Raw genomic sequence first — 24,235 nt, 5'->3', positions numbered from 1 at the left:
GGTCCTTCCCCTCTTGCACTTCTCAATTTCTGTGTCTCTAACAGTCTGTGCTAAATCTCTCATTATGTCACTTGGAGGAACCAACAGTGGCAGTGAAAGAGAGGTGGGGGATGATGGCAGGAGAGCAGGTACAGCTGAATATGTTTTTTCTCTCACCCTTTTATTACTCATTAAGTCGCATTCATTCCTCTCAAAAAAGTGCTGCCCTTGCCAGGTGGTCTTGTGCACTTTTGTTAAGAATTTTTCCTACAAATGGTGCATTAGCGATGGGCTCGTTTGAAGCACCAGCCATTCCCTTGAAAAGGGAATGGGTTCAAGTCAGTAGAACTGAAATTACCACTCAGTTCAGTTTCCACAGTTGGACTGGGCCCCACTGAGTTCTAAGTGAGCCAATATGCTTGTAAACACAAAGCAAGTGTTCAGAACTAAGGCAAATTGCCTACTTTGGCAATGATCCAAGGCCGACTGGCTACTCTCCAAAATGACCACAGCTGCAACAAACTCACAAATTGTGAATCCATTGAACTGGTGCTGAATCGATTCACTGCTATCAGACAGGAAGAAAGAGGGAATCAAGTTAATTAAAGGAATCTGTCACCGCTATGGTGCATTCAAGACACAAAGGCTGGGATCTGTGTGTGTGTGATCACTACACTGTAAATGATGACCTTGTATGCAAGACAAGCAAGATATACAGATAGATGGACCTAATGTATAACAGGTGGTTAAGTACGCTCGTTAGCATAAAGTAAAGTTTATGATATTTCTGTTGTTTCTGTGTGATCTCATGTCTTACGTATTGTAACTGGCATTCGTTTGTTTTGTTGTGTGGCGTTCACTTGCAATTTGAAAGAGGAAAACCCAAAGTTATGATTTCTGCTGTTACTGTTTAATAGCGAGAGGATGGTGAAGGAAGAAGAATGCAGCTACATATGAATCTAGATTTATAAAAACATTCACCTTAAATGATTTAGTAAGAATATTTACCGTTGGCCGTGCAAGCTCTTATTTCCATCATACAAGCAAAGGTGTAAATGATCTGCCATGACTTGCTTAGTCTGAGAGCAGAATTAAGCTTTAGAACGAGTGAAGCTACTGTTTGAAGACGTGTTTGATCAGCACAGCAAAAAGATTGCACCATCAAGGGAACAGATCATAAAAGAGAGCAAAACTCTCATCGAGCAACTCAAAATGACATGTAACAATAAAACATGAAGAGCGAGCCAAATGTCAAAGCTCAATCAAAGAGAGAAACTACGATGAGGAAGACAAAAGGAAAATGGATGATGATAAAACATAAAACATCAACTTACATGGGATTCCCAAATCACTCTTTTCTTTGGGCTCAGTGGACTTCTGAAAAAATGAACCTTGGGACAGGAAAAGAAGGGGGGTGGTGGAATGGATGGAGGAAGGGAGAGGAACACAACAATCAAAATCAAACAAACAAGTCAAATAAAATGGAACAAACATGACAGGACACCGACAGAAGAGGCCAAACTTTGGTTCTTTCCCCGCATCTTTCTGGCCTTCCTGCAATCCTACATTAAGTTCAGGTCTTGGTCCATAAATCAATATCAGATGGTCTGATGGAAAACAAAAACAATCTTTTTTATATGCCCTTTGTATGGAAAAATAAGGAAAAAGACGATAATTTGAGCTGCACGGCAGTTACTGCTGTGTCATGCTGAGTGGTCCACTTAGTCGTGGCAGACAGAAGGTCCATGACATAGATGAACTGCTGATGTACTGATGTATAATTGAAGTGCTGGTGTATAATTGATAAAGGCAACAGAGCAACATGGTGCGCTTAAAAGCTTCTTGCCAGACCATCTGGATGTACACGACACACTGATTCCGCACCAAAGGGCAAGTAAAACTGACAAGGTTAAATGGGGTGATGTGCAAATATAAACATATAGTAGCACTTGTGCACAAGCATGACGTGGTGTTTCTTTTGAATAATGCAAGTGAGCTGGGCTACACTGCAAAGGAATGTTAGGTTGAGTGTAATTTAACCATAACCTAAGGTGGTTATTGGCATTAATTAGCATGTTTCAGCAGCATCTTATCAAATTTCTTATTCTTGCATCGAATGACTCCGCAAGTGCTTGCATTCACACGACTGCATCCAGCAAATGTCATGCTGATTAACGTCTGAGTCAGCGATGATAGTAGGAGCAACATGCCATGACAGAGATTTACCATGTTCCAATTATAACGCAATTGTTCAAACAAATATGGAAACAATGATGGCAGGAAAATGAAGCGTAAATGAAGTAGTGAGAGCCAACGCAAGCATTTATGTAAAGAAAAGAGGAGCGGGAAGCAGCTAACGAGCAGCAGGAAACAATAAGACAAAGTGAAGCGATTAGAAGCCCACAATGAGAAGAAAGAAAAGTGGGAAGGATAGAGCTTCAAATGGAGAAATGGCTTGTTTGATGCTCTGCAGCACCTGCAGGCACTGCTGGTCAGTAAGATACACGCAAACACCATTCAATGCTCTATCCAAACGCTAAAGTAACATAACAGCCAGTATCTGGTGATTACTGTGGCTTTAGAGACCACACAGCAGATTTTAGTTGCTCTGGAGGTACAGTTATGCCGTGCACATATTCACACTAACGTGCACGCTCACACACACAGAGTAGGTTGTATGTGAAATGTCACGCTCTCAAGGATGACACAGTGGAGCTCTGAGTGAATCAGCTCCAAGAATCCTGATCAATGTGTCAGAAAAATGTCAACAGGCCAAAAGATATAAAACAACACAAACAACTCAAAAAAAAAAAAAAAAAAGCCCTGAAAGACCTGCAACTTCTGTCACAGGAAGACACACAAAAACACACACACACACACACACACACACACACACACACACACACACACACACACACACACACACACACACAGATATAACTCCCAGATAAACACATAAACACAAAAAGAGAAGCGGCACTCCGCGCAGGGCAGAAATGAGGTCAAATGGATTTCTACCTCTCAGGATTTAACAGGACAACTATAGAAAAAGGGCAGCGAGAGACGGTGGAGGAGATGAACAGAGAGGCGGGAGGTGTTGGTGGAGAGAGAGAGAGAGAGAGAGAGAGAGAGAGAGAGAGCGAGGCAGAGGGATAGTAGAGGGATAGTAGAGTGAAGTGCTTTCTGAGCACAAAGTCAATTACAGAACACTACCTAAAACATTAACTCCCCCTCTGCACGCTGACAGAACATTATCTGTTCATTCACAAGCCTTTACACCAGCAACTAACCTCTGCTGCAGGTTTTTTCATTGATCAAGTTTAAAATATGACACATCCAACACAAACAATGCAAAAAAGACAAATGCAGTTCTATTTCAAAGGGAAAACTGTTTTCTACACCTAATGAGGAAACATTTTGTGCCTTACTGATGCGAAACAACTTTTAAATGCTGCAATGCTGCAATGCAATTGCCCCCCAAAAGATCCATCTTTCATAAACCAAACAGAAGAAGGGTACAGAAATCTCTCAAATGCTTTCAAATATCACCATGAAACGCTGCGCATGCAGAAACACCCTCTAACAACCACACACACGCGCATGCGCACAGTTCATGGATTCCTGTAAATGCTACAGGAAACAGCTGAAACATTAGTGCTGACATGAAACCATGTCTGTTGAGTTATTTTAAAGACAGAAAATCAATCAGGGGAAATGAGCCTAAATCTATACCTCTCTAGGTTTTATCCCACATTCTGTGGCCATATCTCACAGGCCTCAGGGACTCCTTTTGATGGACCTGAGACAGAATATAATACACTGCATAAGGATATACAGTAAGTTCTGTCAATAATGGGCCTACGGGCGAAGCTTTTTGAAGGATTATATAATATTATTCTATTGCTCCTGACACAGACCATCTATTAAATCATCAGCATCCACTCACCCCCGGGCTGCACAAAGGAGTCCCTCTCACAGTCACTTGGCTGAAGGCTTTGTGCTCACTGATAAAATATAATACTCCTGAACAGAAGTCCTGACTGCGAGCTTGTTAACATTTAATTTATCTAACGTTTATGTGACCGGGAACGCCTCAATGAGACTTAAAATCTAGTTAGCTAGACAGACAACACAAGCTACACATGAGATGATCAGAAAGATGGATCACCTGTCAAATCACCAATAAGTATCACATAAAAGCTCACACTCCAGGATCCCAGAATCAATGATATGATGAGACTATGCACATTTAAAAAAGAAAAGAGACCAGTGTGTGTCATTTTAAGTATTTTTTTTGTATTGAAGAGGCATAACTGTTCACACCGGTTGAATGTATTTGCAATTTCGGTCAGGACTCTGAGAAACAGATTTCAATCTCAAGAGAGACACCATCCAGGTAAAATAGAAGTCTGAATAAAATTTACATAAGTATGGTGGTGGCTTCCCAAGAATGTCTTTATGAATAAGACTGTGAGAGAGCCACAACTCTGAGGCTTTAGACAGTTTTACTTTTATGAAGCATTTCGGGCGGCAGACTTTTTGTTTTCCTTAACTGTTGGGACGAGGGGATTATTTTAGATGAGTGCCACGTTAAGACCGGGGTATTGCTTCCATGTCACTGTCTGTTTGTATTGTATCATGAGGTCAATTATGACCTCAACTCTGAAAGAATGTCCCTCACATTTTTCCTTTTTTATGAAATGTCTTAGACGAACACAGAGACGATCCGAGTCTCTCGCTACTGAGGGAAAACCTCCATGGCCGCCATGCTGTGTGAAGAGAAAGACTAATGAGAATTGATGGCATAATTACAAGTACGGGTGTGCACTTATGGACCACTTTTCTATTTTTTCTTCACTTTTCTCTCTTCACTCTGAACAGGCCTTTCTCCCTCTCTCCCTCTCTCCCTCTCTCCACGTCAGATGCTTGTCTGCCAATTACTCTGAGCACAGGGAGTAACAAGCACTATTCCTACAAGTCAACAAATATAATTGCCTCCACATTGGAAAAACTGCTGCTGCTATATTTGTGCTGCTATGACTCGTTATGACCCACATTTTCCATGCGGTTTTGTAATTGACCATACTCTTTTTTACTGGTGTCAGAAATCACACAATCACTAAATTGTTGGTGATTTTTCCACATAAATCATGTGTCACTACTTTCCTTATGAAACAGGTGTTTTTGACTTGAGTCAGTGGGAAAAGTACGGTTAGTCACGATGACATTCAGAAACCCACTCGTAAATCAGAAGACGTGTGTACACATATAAGGCAGGCATCACTAAAAAAAGAGGAAGAGGAGCAGGTAGAGAGAGGCAGGAAAAAAGATGCCACTGAGGATGAGAGACTTAATGCAAAGGGCAGCAGGAGGGGAGTGAGATGAGAGGACTGATGAAGAGCGGTGAACGTGAAGAAAGAGAAGCAGAAGAAGAAGAAGAGGACAACGCCCCAACTTTACTGCAACACAGATCAGTAAATACATAAACAGATGAGAGTAGAAAATGAACATAAAGCAATGGCATTTGCAACGATTTCATGTGTCCAGCAGTGAGAATGACTGCAGGTCTGCAAGTCACAACATCTCAGCACATCTGTGTTGGAAAGCCTGCCGAATGGTTTCGCTGGGCACCACTGACACCTGCTTTGTCTAACAAGTTGACAATTGGATCGATGTTCAGACAAAGAGGCAAAGTTTTTAAATTAAAGCCTGATTTTCTGAACACATCTTCAGGAACACCATCTGTAAGGACATTACAGAGTTTTTAAATGTGGGCTAACATGTATCCATCAAGGTTTATTGAGTCCACATTTACTTGTGGTGTTATTATCAGTGTTTTAAATGAAGCCATTCAATTGTCATGTTACACTTGCCTCAATAAGGCTCCTGTCCTTTGGCTGAAAATCTGACCATGCATCACCACTGCAATGGCCTGTCTAATCTGGGGTCAATTCACTTTCAAGTCAATTGACATCTGATGCCGACACTGCGAGGCATTTGTTCGAATTGGCATACTCGTTTTTCACGGTTGGGTATGATAAATGACGCAACTTCGATGCATTTAGAGGAGATGTGTCAATGCTTTCGCTCGGGAAGATTCATTATCGTCAACTCACTTTGCATACAGAGTCCGTCGGTGCAGTTCTGAGACTGTAGGACGAGCCCCTCGCAGTCCTTTCCTCCATTTTTAGGTGCTGGGTTGTTGCACTCCCTCCTCCTCCACTGGGTGCACTCTGTCCCGCAGGCCGACCACTTGCTCCAGTCTGTCCACACACCATCCACTAGAGGGAAAGAGGCCAAGAGAATACTGGTGAGCAGGAGACATGAAACCAAGCATAATGTCCTCAATTATGTCCCACATATAGGGACATATATAGCATATACAGAGTGCAAAAAAGAGCGTAAGTGAAATGAAGCAGAGCCTGAATGCAGGACAGAACAGGTGGAAACATGGGGCCAAAACAAACATAGCACTAAGAAGAAAAGGGATATGGCACAGTACAAACAGAGCATGGGTAAGAAGAAGTGGACGCAGTGCACCAAAACAAGACTTACCATTGCACAGAGTGGTACAGGACAGCTTCTGTATGGCCTGTCCATCACACGGCAGTCCTCCGTTGAGGGGGGCGGGGTTGGTGCAGCTGCGGGTTCGTTTCTGGAAGCCCCGTCCACAGCGGCTGTTACACACTGACCACTCCGTCCACGTGGACCACCCACCGTTCACTGTGGCAACAGATCAGATCAGTGACGTCATCAATGCCCGAATACACACATGCATTAATCATGTGACATTTTAATCCTTATTGTTTTTTATTCCAGACATCGTTAAGTCTTACAGCCACAGCTGCATGCACGTTGTGTATAGATTGATAAATGCATTTGAACTGTGATGGAGGTGTTGGATATTGCTGGCCAGCTACAGCTTGGTCACCACCATTAGCCATTGTGTATTTCGTTCTTTCTATCATTGTCACATACTTATTTTTATCGTTTTTTTTTTTTTATTTACCGTGTATTCGTGTTTGCAAACTCGCTTGCCTCAAATTGGCCCTTAAGGGATGACTAAAGCATTTTGAATCGAACTGAACAACAATCTGTAGTAGACACACAAATATGAAAGGCCTGTGATGAAGAAATGATGCAGCGCTGAGCGCACTGAAATCCCATTCTACCACATCAGCCTTTCATCCTCAATGGAGAAACCTGCGATTTTAATGTGTTGTTTGATTTAATTGAACCATTTGTCTTGATGGAGTCGGTGTGTGTTTTACAGATGCCAGGAGGCTGGGTTGTTGAAGTTTAGTGAGAACAGCTGGATTTTCCTCCTCAGCAAAACCACACACTCACACAGAGAGAGAGAGACACACACACACACACTTTTCGATTACCCTGCTGCGACTGTGGCACAATTTTTTCACAGCGTTTTCACATGCTGCTTGCAATTTACTTAACCCTAAACCCTAGTTGGAGCGAGCACAGGCAGAAAAGAGAAAAGAGGGATCCTCTCCAGCCAAAACAGCCATATGTCTTTTCATAGTGTGTTTGCATCTTTGTCTCTGTGTCTTTTACTACTTTCTTCCTCCTTTTTTCAGCATCTACAATATTTCCCTGCTTCCTGTCACATCGAGACGCGACCGTTGCTTCATTATGTTGCATTATTGTTATTTTTCAGGAGAAAAATGTGGCAGCGCAGTGCAGACGAAGATAAGGGCAGATGCGACACAGACAGAAAGGGAGAAATCAGGTATGAAGCTCGAATGAGTCACAGGGGCACCCAGAGAGAAAGCTGACATCCAGAGAGGTGCAGTGGGTTGAAATTTGTCTGCTACGTTTCAACGGCTCTGTCTCAGCCCAGTGGACGGTGCTCACTCCCCTTCCCGACGCCCTATTAGAAATGAATCATCAGAGAAAACCAGCAAAATCAGGCAGTCACTTTTGTCGCCTACTTTCTTCACTCTTTCTGCTCTTTCCTCCCTCTCCACTCACCTGCATTCTCCCACTCTCTCCTCCTCTGCCTCTCCTTCCTCCTCACCTGTCTCCCCTCCATCTATAGCTGCTCCAATTTTTTCCCCTTAAGTTTCCTCTGTTTTTTCCATGACTATTTCACCTTGTCAACAGTGTCAGCCGGGCCCTTGTGCAGCCGAGAAGATTGAACCACAGATTGAACAATCTATTTCTGTAAGGATACATCAGTGTCAAACCACTCCATCTCTCGCTGTCTGTATCGAACATGCACACACTCACAGTTATTTTTGATTGAAACACTCCTCCTAGTGAATAGACTCAGTGTTATATTTGAGAGAAACACTGTCTGTGTGTGTGTGTGTGTGTGTGCGCGTGTGTGAGAGTGGACGCGTATTACTCTATTTACACAGTCACATTGTGAGGATTCACCTTCCTTATAGGGACAAAACGCAAGTCCCTGTAATGTAAATCATTATATTTTAGTTGGAGACTTAGGGTTAGGGTTAGGGTTAGGCGAGTCGTGGTTATGATTATGGCGAAGGTAGGTCTCCAGGAAACAAATGTAAGTTGATGTAATGTCCCACAAAATTGATAGAAAAATGTGTTATAGGTGTGGGTGTTCTGCTAAACATTTATTCTCCTCAAAACGCTTCCTGTCCTCTCACGTCAGGCTGGCATTTGGTGAAATGGAAAAAAAGACAAAGCGAGACGAGGCACGTGAGGCATTTCACTGCTCTTAACGAGCTTTTTCTCCTCACTCTTTTGCAAAAACAGCGAGAGAAGTGCCTGAAAAACAACTAACACCATTCAGAAGCGAGCTCAGCAAAGTTTCTATCACGCCATAGCGCCATATGCTGCACAGTTCATTTAGTGGTGACTCTTGGCTGAAAACACAGACATGTGGAAAGCCCACGTGTTCTAATTTAAACCTGAAGGCGTGATTGGTGGATTTTAATTGGGTGAGGTCAAGGGTGATGTGGGAATATCAGGCCAATCACAAAGAGAGAGTGTTGGCATGGCAGTAGAGCTAATTTCAAGTGGCAGATGGGAGCTGGCTTGGCTGATCAGAGGCATTGTTGGGTGGCTGCAGCTAGCATTTAAAACGGAGTCAGTACAAAATCACGACATTGGACACAAAAAAGCTACACACATACACACACACACAAAAACAGATAACCTAAATCAGAGGAATAACAGCTTACAGCCAGCACAGCCACAAGCGTGAAAGCTCACCATAAACAATGACAGTCGCTGTCGTGCTGCGTCTTTTGGCCACGATGTTCTTGGCCACACATGTGTAGTTGGCCGTGTCAGACAGGCGCGCCTGCTTGATGATCAGGTTGTGGTCGATGGTGATGTAGAAGTTTCTGTCCTCTGCTGGGTCAATTATCTCTTCGTTCTTCAACCACTCCACCTGGGAGAGACAGAGAGAGGAGAAAATGAAGTCATTAGAAAAGAGCTCCTGATAAACGAAGTAAAAAGATGAGAAAAATCTAGCTGACAAGAGATGACTAACTCATGTTACTGTGTAATGACTCTATGGAGTGGGGTGGGGGGTGGGGGGGTGTAAACGGCTTTGAAAGTGACGTTCATCTAAAATGGTCAATCTGTGAGAGCATAAGAAAACTGAAAGAATCACGTTTGGATGCTGGTAAATCTTGTTTTTTTAACCTTTCCAGGTGACAATAAAGACGGAAAGGATGGAAGGATTTCTAACAGGATGATGCTGTGATCTTGTTTTTCAATTATTCCACAGAGAAAAGCTCTGGGGAAATGTCACAATTGAAAATCCAAGTAAATAAATGAATAAATACGTGAAGCTCTGCAGTCGCTTGTTCTTATGATATATCAAAATCATCCTGTAAAATATAGAGAAGATGCAAAAATCTAAATTATTCACATATATAGTATGTTTTAGAAATATCACATTTAATATTGACAAAGAAAGGAGTGTACTTTGTGAGGTTGGATGTCAAAATAATAGTAATTATGAATAATGAAACCACAGGAGGATGTTTATACATCAAGTCACAGAAAGCAAACAGTTGGAAGAGTAAGGAGCTTCTTCTTCAGTGACCTCTCACAATATGGAAGCCCGGGGTGGCAGTGAGGAAAAGGAGGGAAATGTCCTGAACATATGCTTTCACAAGGTACTTTGGGTGAAGGGTGGAACAGCGGGAAACTATCCTATTTATGAGCCTAATCACATTTCCTGAGTGCTGTATTTACTGGTCCAAACCCTCATAAATTCAGCCTGTCCAAGCTTTATGGCCGGCACATAAATGTCCGAGCCGCGTTGTTTAATTCACGTTGTTTAATTTCCTCCTCCCTTCGCATTAGGAAATGGAAATCTCAGACGCAGAAAGAGGAAATTCAGTGTTATTCTTCAGTTTACTGCCCGCTTCGGCTCGGCTGTCATTCTTCTTCTCTCTCAGTTATTCTACCTGCTTCTCTCTCTGATCTTTAGAGATTCGGCGGTGCTCTTTGGCCACGGGGCTCACTGTAGCTCTGAATTCTCAATCTTAAGTGAGATGCTGTGTGACCTTTCAGTTTCCATTACAAAGCAAAGGTTATACTGGAGGAAAAAAAGCAATGACAAACAAAAACATATATACACACACACGGCAAATGGTCGGGTCGAGGAGTTTATCCTTGTACGGTAAAAGTAGAAAATGGGTGCTCTCTCACAAACAAAAGCAAATGCAACGTGTGGAATATGGATTTTGTATTTATTCATGCCCTGAATAGTGAAATCATCTGAAAAATAACAAGCGGCATGCACAGAGAAACAGGCCTTTGCTAAAATTTAAACTCAAACGCTGATAGTTCATTGTAATACAAGACCACATAAACATATGAGCACTAAACCACTGCTCATATAATATTTCTGCTCAGCAAACACTCAGTTTAAAATCACCAACTCGTGCCCTCATAAAGACACACATGCATAAGTTCAGTCATATAAAACAGCTTAAATCAACAGCATGTGGCAGCAACAGTTATTAGAAGTGATGACAATAACTTATTCTGAACTAATAGACTTTTACACAGCATTTTACTGGTTTTAATTTTGATAAATTAGCTGGACTGGGCTTCTACTTACATAAAATAAAATGACCTCAGACTCCTTCACAGTTCAGCATGACACTGAGCGTGTTGTCTGTATTTCCCTCATCAGGACTCAGAAGGAAAATAAAATACAAACAACTATGACTGGCAGAAAAAAAAGTTTTCCGATCAAACTTAACAGAATTTTCAAAGCGTACAGTCATCAGGAAGTGTCTCACCCCTGACCTGAATTTGCCTCGCGATGATCAAAGCACCGTGATAAAATATCTGTAAGCTGGCGGTGAACCAACCACCCAGGGGACGTGGACTGTTGGAGGGTGAAAGATAAAACAAGTTCAACTGGATAAGAAAAATTAAAATGGCCCCAAGTGAAATGTCACCTCAAGCTACCTTATGAGCCCTGAGGGACCGCGAGTGTGTCCCGACTGAATTCAATTATTCTAAGGCAGGCTAGTCAGGTCAGTTAGTGTGAACAGATTATATCATAGCCTCCTCTTTATTAGCCTCATCTGGCTAACACCAGCTGGGAATAGCCACAACTTTTCCCCTGAATAATCAATGTGACGGCACATTATGCTGCATTATGATGCTTCATTTGAAAAAAGGTAAAAAAAAAAATCCACCATAACAGCACGGACACTGAACTGTGCACCGCTCCCTAAAAACAAAGCATGTCTGAAGTGGTTTGGATTAAATCGAGTGTCTCGTTCATTCCGATACTAAGTAACACCTCTCAAACCTCTTCAAATACTCATAATAATACTCCTAATTTACTGCTTCACCACTGCTTTTCAGATGTGGGAATGACTGAAGTAAGCCGGGAGTCATAATTGACTCTACTGCAAGTGCATGCTTGAAAGTTTGAGAGAGAGAGAGAGAGAGAGAGAGAGAGAGAGAGAGAGAGAGAGAGAGAGAGAGAGAGAGAGAGAGAGAGAGAGAGAGAGAGAGAGAGAGAGAGAGAGAGAGAGAGAGAGAGAGAGAGAGAGAGAGTTTATGAACTAATGACGGGTGCCAAATTATGAAACATGGTAAAATATGATCAAGAAAAAGATGATTTTAGTGTTGTTTCTCTAACAGTTAGTGTTATAACTAACTAACTAACTAACCCACCCCTCTGTTCTCCCATCCATCCATCCATCCATCCATCCATCCATCCATCCATCCATCCATCCATCCATCCATCCATCCATCCATCCATCCATTGAGACATCCGATGACTGATCACCATCTCTATTCAAATCTTTTCTATATGCTGAAACTCCACTCTTCATGTATTCAACCACTCACTTGACTTCTATCCTCCAAACACTGTTAATAAACTGCTGGCAGTCAAGACAAAAGCAATGAGGAGCTTCTTTTAAAGGTAATTTGAAGTGCACTTCCAATTAACCTGAGCAACCTTCTGCTCTTTAACTTGCTTACTCTAGCAATTTGTGCTGCAGAGCTAAAACACTGTGTGTGCGTGTGTGTCGAAAAGTGGCACAAAGTATATAAAAACAAATACTTGCTTTTTCCCTGCTGGAATCAAACCGCAGCTCCTTTTGTCTAATGGCGCATCCTATCAGTGAAGTCAACAGTCAGCAGCATCAACAGTCGAGCAAATGACTGCTGTGCCATTCAAACAGTAAATTAAAATCACACACAAAAGGGAAGCAGATACAACTAACAGCATGAGGTCAAAAGCAACCTTCATTAATCAGTTTTTCAAGCGATCAGCTATTAACTATTAATAAACTATTTGGTACACATATTCACCATTAACGAGTTGTTTATTAGCATGACTATCAGCAGCATATTGGCTTTTTATTAGTCATTATAAAACACTTAGTGATGTCTTATTCCACATGATGTTATTCCACCACTACTAGGCCATTAACTAAGAGTTCTCCCTCAATAACCTCCAGACTGCTGCTTACTGATAGCGGATTATCTGTGAAAGCGTTGTCACAAGGATGAAAAAAATTGACTTTTCAAGGATACTTGCTTCTCACAGGACATCACTGCGACAAACATGTGCAGATCTGATAGAATACGATGCATTGCTGTAGATTAAACTACCATTCAATATGTAAAGTAGTTAAAAGTAGCTCAGTCTTAAGGAGCTACAGCAGCAAAATGCAAACACATGAATGCAGCAGTAATATGAATCCAGAAACATTTCATTTCACTTCTGATGCCTTGACTTCAGTCCGGTTTTGAAAGCAGGGCTCTTACTTGTAATGGAGGATTGGTATTAGTTTTTTTACTTAAATAAAGGATCTGAGTACTTCTTGGCCACTGGCTCCATCTTATATGATCAGATAATTTCACAGCCAAACACACGAATACAGTTGTTTACTGGCAGCTTTTTCATATTAGCTGTGAGCTAGCTGCATCGTATGATGATGCACTGAAAATAGCCGCAGTCTATGACGATGCCTGAAGGTTGAAGCATGCAAGACTGATGTGTGCTCTGCTGGGCTCAAACAAAGAGACCACATGTGGTGGCTATACTGCCACTGCCACCGCATCATTAGCCACAGCTGGTGCAAGAGTGTGTGTGTGTGTGTGTAAATGGCAGAGGGTGGCTGATTGGATCAAGCCAACCCCAGGGGAGAATGTGTATTTGTTATTTTAACTCTCGCCCCCACATCACCTGTCTCTCTCACTTTATCCACACACCACTTGACACACACACACACACACACACACACACACACACACACACACACACACACACACACACACACACACAGAGAGAGAAAACAACACCCAACACCCATAAACCATTGTTTTATTGCCATGGTGTAGGTATGAAACAACTGCATTATACATGCCTGTGTGGAGATACTTCAAACGCTCGCAGCGTGTGATCACACACACACACACACACACACACACACACACACACACACACACACACACACACACACACACACACACACACACACACACACACACACACACACACACACACACACACACACACACACACACACACACAAGCAATACTCTTGGCCTCTGTTTCAACTAAAACAGGATTTAAAAACGGGTTCAAGAAGAGTCCATCCGTTTTCTTCTTTAGACAAAGAAATCAAATGCTCTTCTTTTCAAAGGGAGAAAAGCTTCGTCTGATCAATTACACACTTGCTTTGTTCATGTTTTCTTTCTGCTCTGACCCGATGACTGAGACAATAATTTGGCTACGGTATATTTTCAAATTTCGTGCCCCTGAATGTGAGATGAAAGCAGATTTGTAGTGTTTGGGTATTACAATATATACTATGTGTAGTGAGGAGTGATGAAATTAAATATGTAAATGCTTCCATATGTTTTCTTACTCGCAGCTTAAGGATAAACGTCCCATCACATGGTGTGCAGTATCAAGGCAGCGGAGAAGTGTAATGTATCTATTGAGATATGCATCTTTCCTTGGCAGCGGAACAAAGGCTGCATCTCATGCTTTGCACGTTAAAAGTAGGCCAAGATATAGAGATACAGTATATGCTCCCTTTTGTTGCACTGGAGAGCAGCACAAAATGTTTTGCGACGCAAAGCTTTTCAGCATATCATATCACCGCCATATCATAGTCACACACTGTGTCACAAAGAGAAACACAGTGCAAATCTTGCAATAGCAAAACAAATGGCAGACCACAGAGCAAGAAGTGAGATAACAAGGCAAAGAATATCTATGACAAATGCTGAAATATGACATGCTTTGTAGAGCCACTACAAAGAGTCTCATATGGGAGTTGATAACAGCGCCGCAAAGATAGAGGGTGTATGGATAGAATCTGCCGCTGAATCACAACATTAATTTTTCAAAGTAGCAGCAGGCGCAAACGCACAGATACACAATAAGAGTATGACGAAACGCAAAATAGATCAGCGACAATAAAATCTGATTCTGCAATCAAAGGCAGGCAGGGAAATCAAGCTGTAATGCCTGTGTGCGTGCGTGCGTGCGTGCGTGCGTGCGCGTCCATGAATCACTGATGTTCGTCACTGAGGATTATCCCCTTGATTAGGTATATTATCTGGATCCCTATAAGACCACAGATGAGTGGGTTAAAGAGCTCCTGTAGTGATTACTCTACCTATGTGTGGGTGGGGACCGAGTGTGCGCTGCCTGCCCATCCATGTTCTAATAATCCCACCCCCACCCTTCAACACCACCTGCTCCATCGAGCTTTGTCACTTCGTTTCAAGGCAAACTGAGGCGTTGGACATCAGAGGAGAGAGACAGCGAAGGGACAATCAAGACGAACAGGGACAGAGATAAAGTTCTTTTGTATTAACTGACCACAGGCTTTGGCAGTGCAAGCTTTATTTATTTTTAAGGAAAGATGAGAAAGCTGCACACTCACAGCTCCAATGCAGGCTTATTTTTAATTTTAGGAATAAATTTGGCACATCTTTGTCTGAATCATCTTGAGAAATTAGTCTGAAGAGGGCAAGATGTGCCGAAACACTGATTCATAAAACTAAAAATAAAAGACTGCATATGAAGCTCTCTCCTCCATAATTTACCTTCAGATTTAATATCCGCTTCCTAGGAAATACCTTGATATGCTGCTAGTTTGTTCTGCCAAATATGTTTGGCCAGTGGTAACTTTTTTTTTTTTTGAAGTGAGGGAAGTTTGATGTTTTTGTATTGCATGAACAAAGTGCAGGACTTTGACACAGGAGGCCTGGATTTGCCTCCTGAGCCACAAGTGTGGAAACAGGCAGGTTTAGGCAACAAAAGCACTTTGATTAGTGTTTGGGAAAGATGATCATTTTGGTTTTCAGTGTTAGTGAAGTAAATATTTGACTTGTGCTTCAGGTTGTTTTACTGTTCAACAGTAAAGGTCCAGTGCATACGATTTAAGGGGCTCTACTGGCAGAAAAGGAATACAATATTCATAATATGTATTCAGTGTATAATCACCGGAAAATGAGTGTTTTGTTAACTTAGAATGAGCTCTTTATAGTTACAGAGGGAGAGACTCTTCCACAGAGTCCGCCACTACAGTAGCCCACAGTGGACAAACCAAACACTTGCTCTAGAGGATGAGGCGAGGGGTATTCAGCAATCTGCAACCTCACCACTAGATGTCCTACACACTGGTCCTTTAAACCAAGACCAAAATTTTTCCCAAACTTTAGATGAATGCTTTGAGAGCCTAAACATCACCAAGAGCAGAAGTCATGATTTATTAGCCATGAGTAGATACCGTACATAAATTACAGGGGAAACAAATGATCGGCTTTATTATTATATGAGAGACCTCCTTTCAGTTTGATTCTTCTTTGTGACAGACCCTTCAAAGGCAACCCCCGCTCATTGAAATTACGTTTACATGCAACTAATCTGCATTCATAATTACCCTGTGCGGCCAAAAGTAATCGCTGCCTGGATTGTTGTTGTTCACGGCCAACGTTTCTTTGAGGAGACACCACATATTATGTATCACGCTGGAGCTAAAGGGAGGTGGTCATACAAAGCGCAGGACTGTGACACCACAATCCAGATTTGCATCCAGACTGCAGAAGCACTTTGGCTAGCGTTAGGGAAATATGCTGCTGTCTTTCTCTGTATTCAAACAGACTATGATCTTTGCTGTCAGCACCAAACATAACCACGAAAAGTTGAATAATGCTGTATTTGCATTGCAAAGGTTGACTCACAGGTATGTTACGTCACAACATTTCCTCACTATGTTAATACAAAACAAATTCACTCAGCATTACGTTTCCTTCAATCAAGCTATTTGCTCTTTCCGTTTAGTTCTATATAAACATAATTTCTACGAGACAGGGCGCTCAAAGGAAAATGCTGTTGTACTGTTGATCGACAACCTGAATTCCCGTGGCAGTGATCACTGAGGCAGAACTTTACAAATACTACGATGGGATTTACATCACTGCCGTGTGTGTATCACTCTTTGTGCTAATTGCATTCACATAAATTCAGCGCAGTAAAGCTGGATTTATGCTCCTGCAGGCTGCGTTAGGCCAACGTTCAGTGGAGGCACTCAGAGAAGTTTACATGACAGTTTCTTTTACACGTGTACAACTCTACAACTTTTATTGTATTTCCAGTCCAAACACGCCTCACAACCACAGCTGAATCGGCCAATCAACTTGCTTGACATGCAGGTCCATGTGGTGCATTGTTGACATTGAGGTGTGTGTGCTGGCTCCTCAGAGGGTTACACATAACTCCTGTCAATAAGGAGGTTCACAGAGATGTTTATGTGCAAGTTCGGATGAGCATAATTCCTGAATCTCTCCCAGCCATAACGCCCATCTAAAACATCTCCTGCACTCCCATCCAGCACACACACACTCAGATACACACACGTACACATTACTGCCAGATGTGCCATACTCATTATTATTGGCTCTGACTGGCATCTAGAGAGCCATCACCATAATTGGCATGCTTGTTTCCATTATCAAACACTCACATGTGCATGCACGCTCACACACACACCTTAACAAAGCCACACACACATGCACAAAGTGCAACATGCCAACCCAGTTCTCAAGAGCCAGGTCAGTCCAGTCAGCAGAAAATAAACCAGGAGAGAGATGAACATAACACGAGAGGAGGGGGGGGGGCATTAAAGCAGGAGGGTAAGAAACAAAAGGAGGTGCACAGATGAGAGAGGGGCAGAGGAAGACAAAGAGGTGGAGGGGATGGAGGAATTAAGAAAAAAGACAGCAGTTGAGTGACTTGATGCTGGCAAAACAGAGAGCAGGTGGGAGAAAACATATTGAGAGTCAGACACAGACAGAGTGAGGGAGAGACGAGAGAGAGAATGAGAGATGAGTGTTGGCGGAGCAAACCATCTATCTTTCTCTTCTGCTGCCATCAGCTTTCTTGACACAAACACAGACAATTGGCTATAGCTGTCTGCGTGTGTTTGTAAGAGGATAATACCAACAAATGCGACACACACCTACACACACACACATCACCCGCCTCCTGATGTGTAGCTAAGTAGAATAGTAATCAAGCTATTCATTAGCGCAGTAACAAAGGCCATTACTGGCTAATCAACAATCTTCAAACTCAATCGAGGAAAGCTAATAGAAATTTAATCCAACAGCGCACATGAATATGGTGAAGACCGCGTGTGTGAGTGTGTGTGTGTGTGTGTGTGTGTGTGTGTGTGTGTGTGTGTGTGTTGATATTAGACAAAACAATTAGCTCATTGTGATAAGATGAACAAAAGGACTTTGTTGTTTTGAACAATTAAAGGAGAGTAACCATCATGGTGGGAAAAAAACAATGCAATTCGTCTTAAATTACCTCCCTCTGCATCAAATAAATGTAGAACTTAAATTGAAATCAGAGCCTAAATGCGCCAAACGAAACCACCACGATACACGAGGAAGTGTCCTTTTATTCGTCACTCATGGAGGCCACGGTGACGAGCAGGACCAAAACACTGGTCCAAACTTCACATCATTCAGCCGCTTTCGCAAACAGCTTTATCTGAATGCATAAAATCAGACGAAATGAGAGATCACTGTGGTTTAGGAGTATTTTGATTTCTAATCCAGTCATTAGTTTAAGGGATTGAAACACTCATCAACAGCTCTGATGCATGACGCGGAGCTGAAAAATGACTGCCTCTGGTAATTCCACTGTTATTTTAAGCATTTCATGACGTGGTACTTTTGTAGTTTTGAGCTTCCCCATATTGGACCAGTACTGTGGAGCCTATAGGTTCAGTAGCAACTATAAACTATCCAACACGCATTCAGTCCCTATGGAGAGTGATACATAATTTACAGTCGGTCCATAAAGACACCTGGAACTGTTTTCACTTTGCTTCCCAAGTTAGCAGCAGAGAATGTGATTTCTTATTCATGGTTGCCTCATTGAGAATTCATCACGATGGCATTCACATAACCACAATGAGAGAATGAGGCAGCTGGTAACATTGAATTTGTTCAGTACCATAAGATACATATCTATCTGAATATACAGTAATGGGAACTCAGCTATCTTAAGCAGATCCTACTCAGACTACAGAGCGCATTCACAGAACTTTAAGTTCTCACTTTGACGGCTTTCACACCACACACACATCGATTCTTGCTGCAATCTGTTTCTAACACTGCAGCAGAAATATTCAGGCATTCATTTGGAAAGACAAGATGAAGCACATGAGATATGCAGTGAGGGGATAGTGCGTGTTTTTGTGTACTTTCTCCGCTCTTCTCACGGCTGTGCTCACTTCACTTCTTGGCGTCTCCATACCCGCCACTTTTTGCCAAAAAACCTCTGGAATAATTGTCCTCTCAACATTAAGGGCTACATCTCACTCTCACCTCAAGTACTGTGACACGCTCCTCCTGTTAGTCATCCCTTATTTTGTCCTCCTCTTTTATTCTAGTCAATAATTATCTAGTTGTAGTTCCTTGCAATTAGACATCTACAGCATACAAACACATTATTTTTTCACTAACTCTAAGACTCTGAAGTAAGTTCAGCTCACATGTTTGAGGACTGAGTAGAAACATCTAATGAGAAGAGACAGGGACAAACAGTCTCCAGCTGGGTTGTGACAAGCTTAAAAACATGATTTAGGAATAAAATAAGGGATCAAGAACTACTGATGAGAGGTTGTCTCTCAGACAAGAGTCAGGCAGACAGACATGAGCAGATATGCAGACAAACAGGGAGACATTATTCAAACAGACAGATGGACCAAACAAAATAGAACAAACTGTCTAGACAGACAGAAGAGACAGAAAAAGATATCAAATGCAGCAGCAGGAAATTGATTAGTTTGTAGGCTATATTTAAGAACGCCGTCAATGTCCAGGCAGCAGTCAGGAACAGTTGCTGATATAACCTTGTCACTGTCTGCATTGATTGTGTGAAGTGTGATTTTCAGTCATCTACAGTATATCTGTGTCATTTCACAACCCTGGCTTAATTGGCCATATGTCCGGGTGTTTCTGTCTGCATCCTCACGACACTTGGGAGGTGATTAGGACAATCCTGCTGCCCGCTGCTGCTGTGGGGAATTTACTACAGCCACCAACTCCATGACAATACAATACATGCCAGGACTGGGCAAACTGGGCAGATTGTGCAGGTTAACATAAGGTCACTGTGTGTGCACGCACATATACAGCATGTAAGTGGGTGAAGAGTGTGTGCGTGCGTGTGGATGTCAGCGTGTCTGTGCCTTTGTGTGTGCATACCAACATGGGATTTCAAAGGCTCTGACAGCTTAATTAACTAGATCCAGGCGAGTGACATAAAGACCCAATTAACCACACTGACGTAACTGGGTCACCATCGACAATCATCCCACACTGATGTTCTGGAAGACTAAAAAGTGATCCGTTTCAGCTTTTTTAGAGTTTCTATTGCATTTATCTTTGCATAAATCAATTAAGAACACATCTTATTCGAGTAATTTTCTTTCTATACTGTTAAACAAGACATATAGGCACTGATTCAACAAATCTACAGGATTTGACAGGAGGACAAACAGGCTTTCACTAAAGCTGACGCTAAAGATTATACCTTAACAAAGTTCCATATTACGTGATACAGTATTTTGAGTAATTACTTGTGATTTGCTTGTAAAGTTGTAAAGTTGATAGTGGGCTTTCCTCAACATTACAGAGGAGAAATATATATATAGTACATAAAGAATAATGATAACTAAAATAAGTTTTAAAAAAGTACTTGCTAGAGCATACACGGCGCAATTAAATATACTACCCAGTATAATCACTTAAACTGAAAAAAAAAAAATTGAACGTGTGGGATGAGCAGAGAATTCCCAGAAGTCTTGTGCATAAGAGGAACTAGGACTTAGTTTATGTTCCTAAAAGTGTTGTATACCACGAGGAATTAGCTGGGCATAGAGAAAGAAGCACGTACATAAAAGAAAGAATCCCCAACGTGCAGCAGAGAGTGAGCAATAGCAGAAGGCTCTCCAAGGTGTCCCACACAGACAGAACTGGGACACCGGAGGACACCCAGTTGGACTGAAACAGGCCTACAGAGGTTTATTTATAACCCACTACTCCACTGCACCTTGGTACACTTCCACTAAATGATGTATGGCGTGCACATATGATACACAAGTGTTATTTTACTCTGCTGTGACTAGTGAACGTGACTCTAAATATCATGTCCTTGCGTTATATCACAAGGCAGCGTTTGTTCAGCACGTGCTTTTTAAGAGGTAAAACACTTTGTTACTACAGCATGTCCCTGAAGTTAGTGGTTCCCGCTCTGCAATGTAAGCTTATAAATGATAGAAAGGAGAGGATGAAAGAAGAAAAGGGCGAACAAGCAGAAGCAGGTGAAATGGAGGAGAGGAGGCAAAACAAGGAAGTTGCTCAGCACTAAAGGAGGTCACAGATGTGCTGAACAGAAAGCCTGCATTGCCTTCTCTAGAGTGCACACATGCACAAACGAACGAACACACAAACACACACACACGCACGCACGCACGCACGCACGCACGCACGCACGCACGCACGCACGCACGCACACACACACACACACACACACACACACACACACACACACACACAGTGTTACCTCTGAGATTTAACACAGGTGCAGATGCTTCACAGTGATCTATTAGACTCACCCTCTCATGTCAACATTCAGGAGTGGAGAGAGACAGAGAGAGGGAAAGATGGATGGGGAACAATCTCGAGAGAGGGCCGGATAGAGAAAAGGTATTTCCACGGCAATGTTGAGAGAGCGAGAGAAAGATAGAGAGTTAGGGAGGCAGTGATTATGGTGGAGGAGGATGAGGAAACAGGGAGTGCAAGCCAGAAACAGATAGCTGTGGGTGATCCATTAAAACTAACCTGACAATGTCAACAAATAGGGAGAGGAAGCGTGAGAGGGAGGGAGAGAGGGAGCACATAGAGGGAGGGAGAGAGAAAGAGAGAGAGAGTGCAATAGCATGGAAGAAAAGGACAAATGAAAAGGTAATGAGGAGGTACGGGAGACTGAGGGAGACACAGAGCGATTTGGAATTTCCATGCTATGTCAACAATTAGGGAAAGAAGGATGGAGAGGGGACGAGGCTGAGGTGCTGAATGGAGAGAAAAAGGGAGTGCGGAGAAGAGGGGGAAGATATACTGGGGTAATCCATTAGGCCAAACACTTGGGAAAACAAGAGACGGAAAGGAAAAGTCATGTGAGGAATGCAGGGGAGCGAGGGAAGGAATAGGAAATTAAGACAGGAGGAAGTTTGTGAGGGTATTATTTTTCCTGGGAGTCCTCGTGTCAAAACAGTTGTGTGAGTGTGTGTGTGAGAGAAAAAAGGAAAATCCACCAGTAACCCCAGCTTGCTTTCCAAACCCATCTATCTAGCATCAAAGAACCAGGCATTAAAGAGATGGGCTGTGGAGGACTGATAGATGGGCTGCACTTTTGAGACATGGTGCAGGTGGTTGCTGAGTAAATGGGAAAAAGAGATGTGCAAAAGCTGAAGAGGGCAGAGAAGAAGGCCAGCGCCTTGGAAGCGGAAGAGTGCACATGAAACGGACAGCAAAGCAGGAAGGTTTGAGGCTCGGCAATTCAAACTTGGACTCAAAGGGCAGAGACGTTTATTAACGAGCAGTTATGATATTGAATTTACCAAAGCCGCAATGCCTCCAACTATTTCCTGACAGACATCTCAATAAAATAACACTGCAAAGCGAAGAATACAATTCAGCAAGCAAGAATATTTTTTGATTAAAGCCGCTTCGCATTTCCAGGAAATAAAAATTGATAATCAATGACGGCAGGAAAAAGTTGGGTGAATATTAATGCAGAAAACGTGGTTAAGAGGGAAATGAAGTTTACTAAGAAAGATGAATGGAGCCAAATGTATTGATCTATCTTTAATTAGTTTTTCCATCACTTTGATTCTAAAACATACAGTTTCAATAATCGATAGTAACTGTCAATTCAATTACTGCAAAAGTATTTTTACACAAATGAGCATTGTTTATAGATATATTCAATAATGTCTCTAATATTTACTGTCTTTCAGCCAAAGAGATAAGAACGGTGCTGAGAATATTCTGTGTTTTAAAATCCATCCGATTACAGACCACTGAACGTGTATCTAATAAGACGCCTCGGGTTTGTAATGTGTCATGGTTAAGAAGTCTGGAAAGAGAGCAGGTAGGTCGAGAGCTTTGGGATGAGAGAGGAGGCAGGTGTAGGAGAGCCACGATGCAGACGAGCCAGGACCTGAGGGTCAGAGAGCAAAACCATTCCCACTGAGATATGAGACACTTCAAGTTAAGGACTGTTCATTGTGTGTGGGAGTGGAGGGACGATGAAAGCCTCCTCGTGTAAAATTCTCTGCGTACAATTTGACTTTTTCACTGTTGCAGGCCATTTTAATGGTGCACTCAAGCTGGTTTTACTTGTGATTGGATATTTTTCATCAGCATTTGAAGGCTGCGCTGGTTTATCAATAACATTTTCAGTGAATGACAAGAGGAAAGCATCAGCAAATGATTCATACATTTGCAAAATGAAATCTAGCTAAAACGGAAGGAGGCTCTGTCTGTATTTATGTCCTTCGATTTTCTCAACAGCTGTTCATCCGATCGACTTCACACTTGGCGGATGTATTGCTGAGGACCCGAGGAAGTGCAGTGTCAAGTGCAAGCTCTTGAGATCTACAGGACATATTTATTAGAAGTGTGTTACTACTGCCAGAGGCACACACTGTGCAGCGTATCGAGAGGGGACCTCTATTAACTGCTACACCACCGAACAGCATGCTGGGCGCAGCACGTTCGCCCTCGCTTGCTACATTACATTCAAGTACAAGTGAAGAAAGAGAGTTTGGAGATGTTGCATTGGACGAAGTCTTTATTGTAATTCACTAAACTCAAACATTTAAAGCGTCAGAGATGTAACATTTGCTTTGGTCCCAAATAGTTAGCTGCTAGCAACGACAGCAGCCAGCTTTTGCTTGGAACGTCCATCCCTAACGTTGTCCCCGGCACAATCAGTGACTGTAGTGAAAGCTACAAGCAGCACCACCAGAGGTCAAGCAATCTTTCCAAACAGGCATGTTTTGAATGGGCGCTCCACTGGTATTATAAAATCATGGTTTTCCTCAAAATCCCAAAAATATGAGGCATCACTTACTAATTTTGGAGAACCATGAACTGATGACAAGAAAGAAGCAAAACAGGAAATTGGAAACAGACAGAAAATAAATAAATGAACAAAGAAACTGAGCAG

General features: G+C 42.3%; 1 protein-coding gene across 2 annotated transcripts in view; it reads right to left on the bottom strand.

The window, feature by feature from the left end:
* unc5ca (unc-5 netrin receptor Ca) overlaps window positions 1-24,235 on the bottom strand; it is a 186,153-nt gene that overhangs the window by 31,193 nt on the left and 130,725 nt on the right. The window contains exons 5-8 of one of the 2 annotated variants that reach the window (XM_070964004.1): window positions 9,178-9,358; window positions 6,535-6,702; window positions 6,096-6,260; window positions 1,314-1,370 (exon numbers count right to left, since the gene is read on the bottom strand). In XM_070964004.1, coding sequence (XP_070820105.1) covers window positions 1,314-1,370; window positions 6,096-6,260; window positions 6,535-6,702; window positions 9,178-9,358 — 571 coding nt within the window. The remainder of the gene's footprint in view (window positions 1-1,313; window positions 1,371-6,095; window positions 6,261-6,534; window positions 6,703-9,177; window positions 9,359-24,235) is intronic. The other variant, XM_070964005.1, reaches the window with a different exon arrangement.

This window comes from Chaetodon trifascialis, chromosome 6, assembly GCF_039877785.1.
Source record: "Chaetodon trifascialis isolate fChaTrf1 chromosome 6, fChaTrf1.hap1, whole genome shotgun sequence".
Classification (NCBI taxonomy): Eukaryota; Metazoa; Chordata; class Actinopteri; order Chaetodontiformes; family Chaetodontidae; genus Chaetodon; species Chaetodon trifascialis.
Note: the sequence above shows the minus strand (reverse complement) of the source record. Positions and strands in the feature narration are given on the sequence as shown.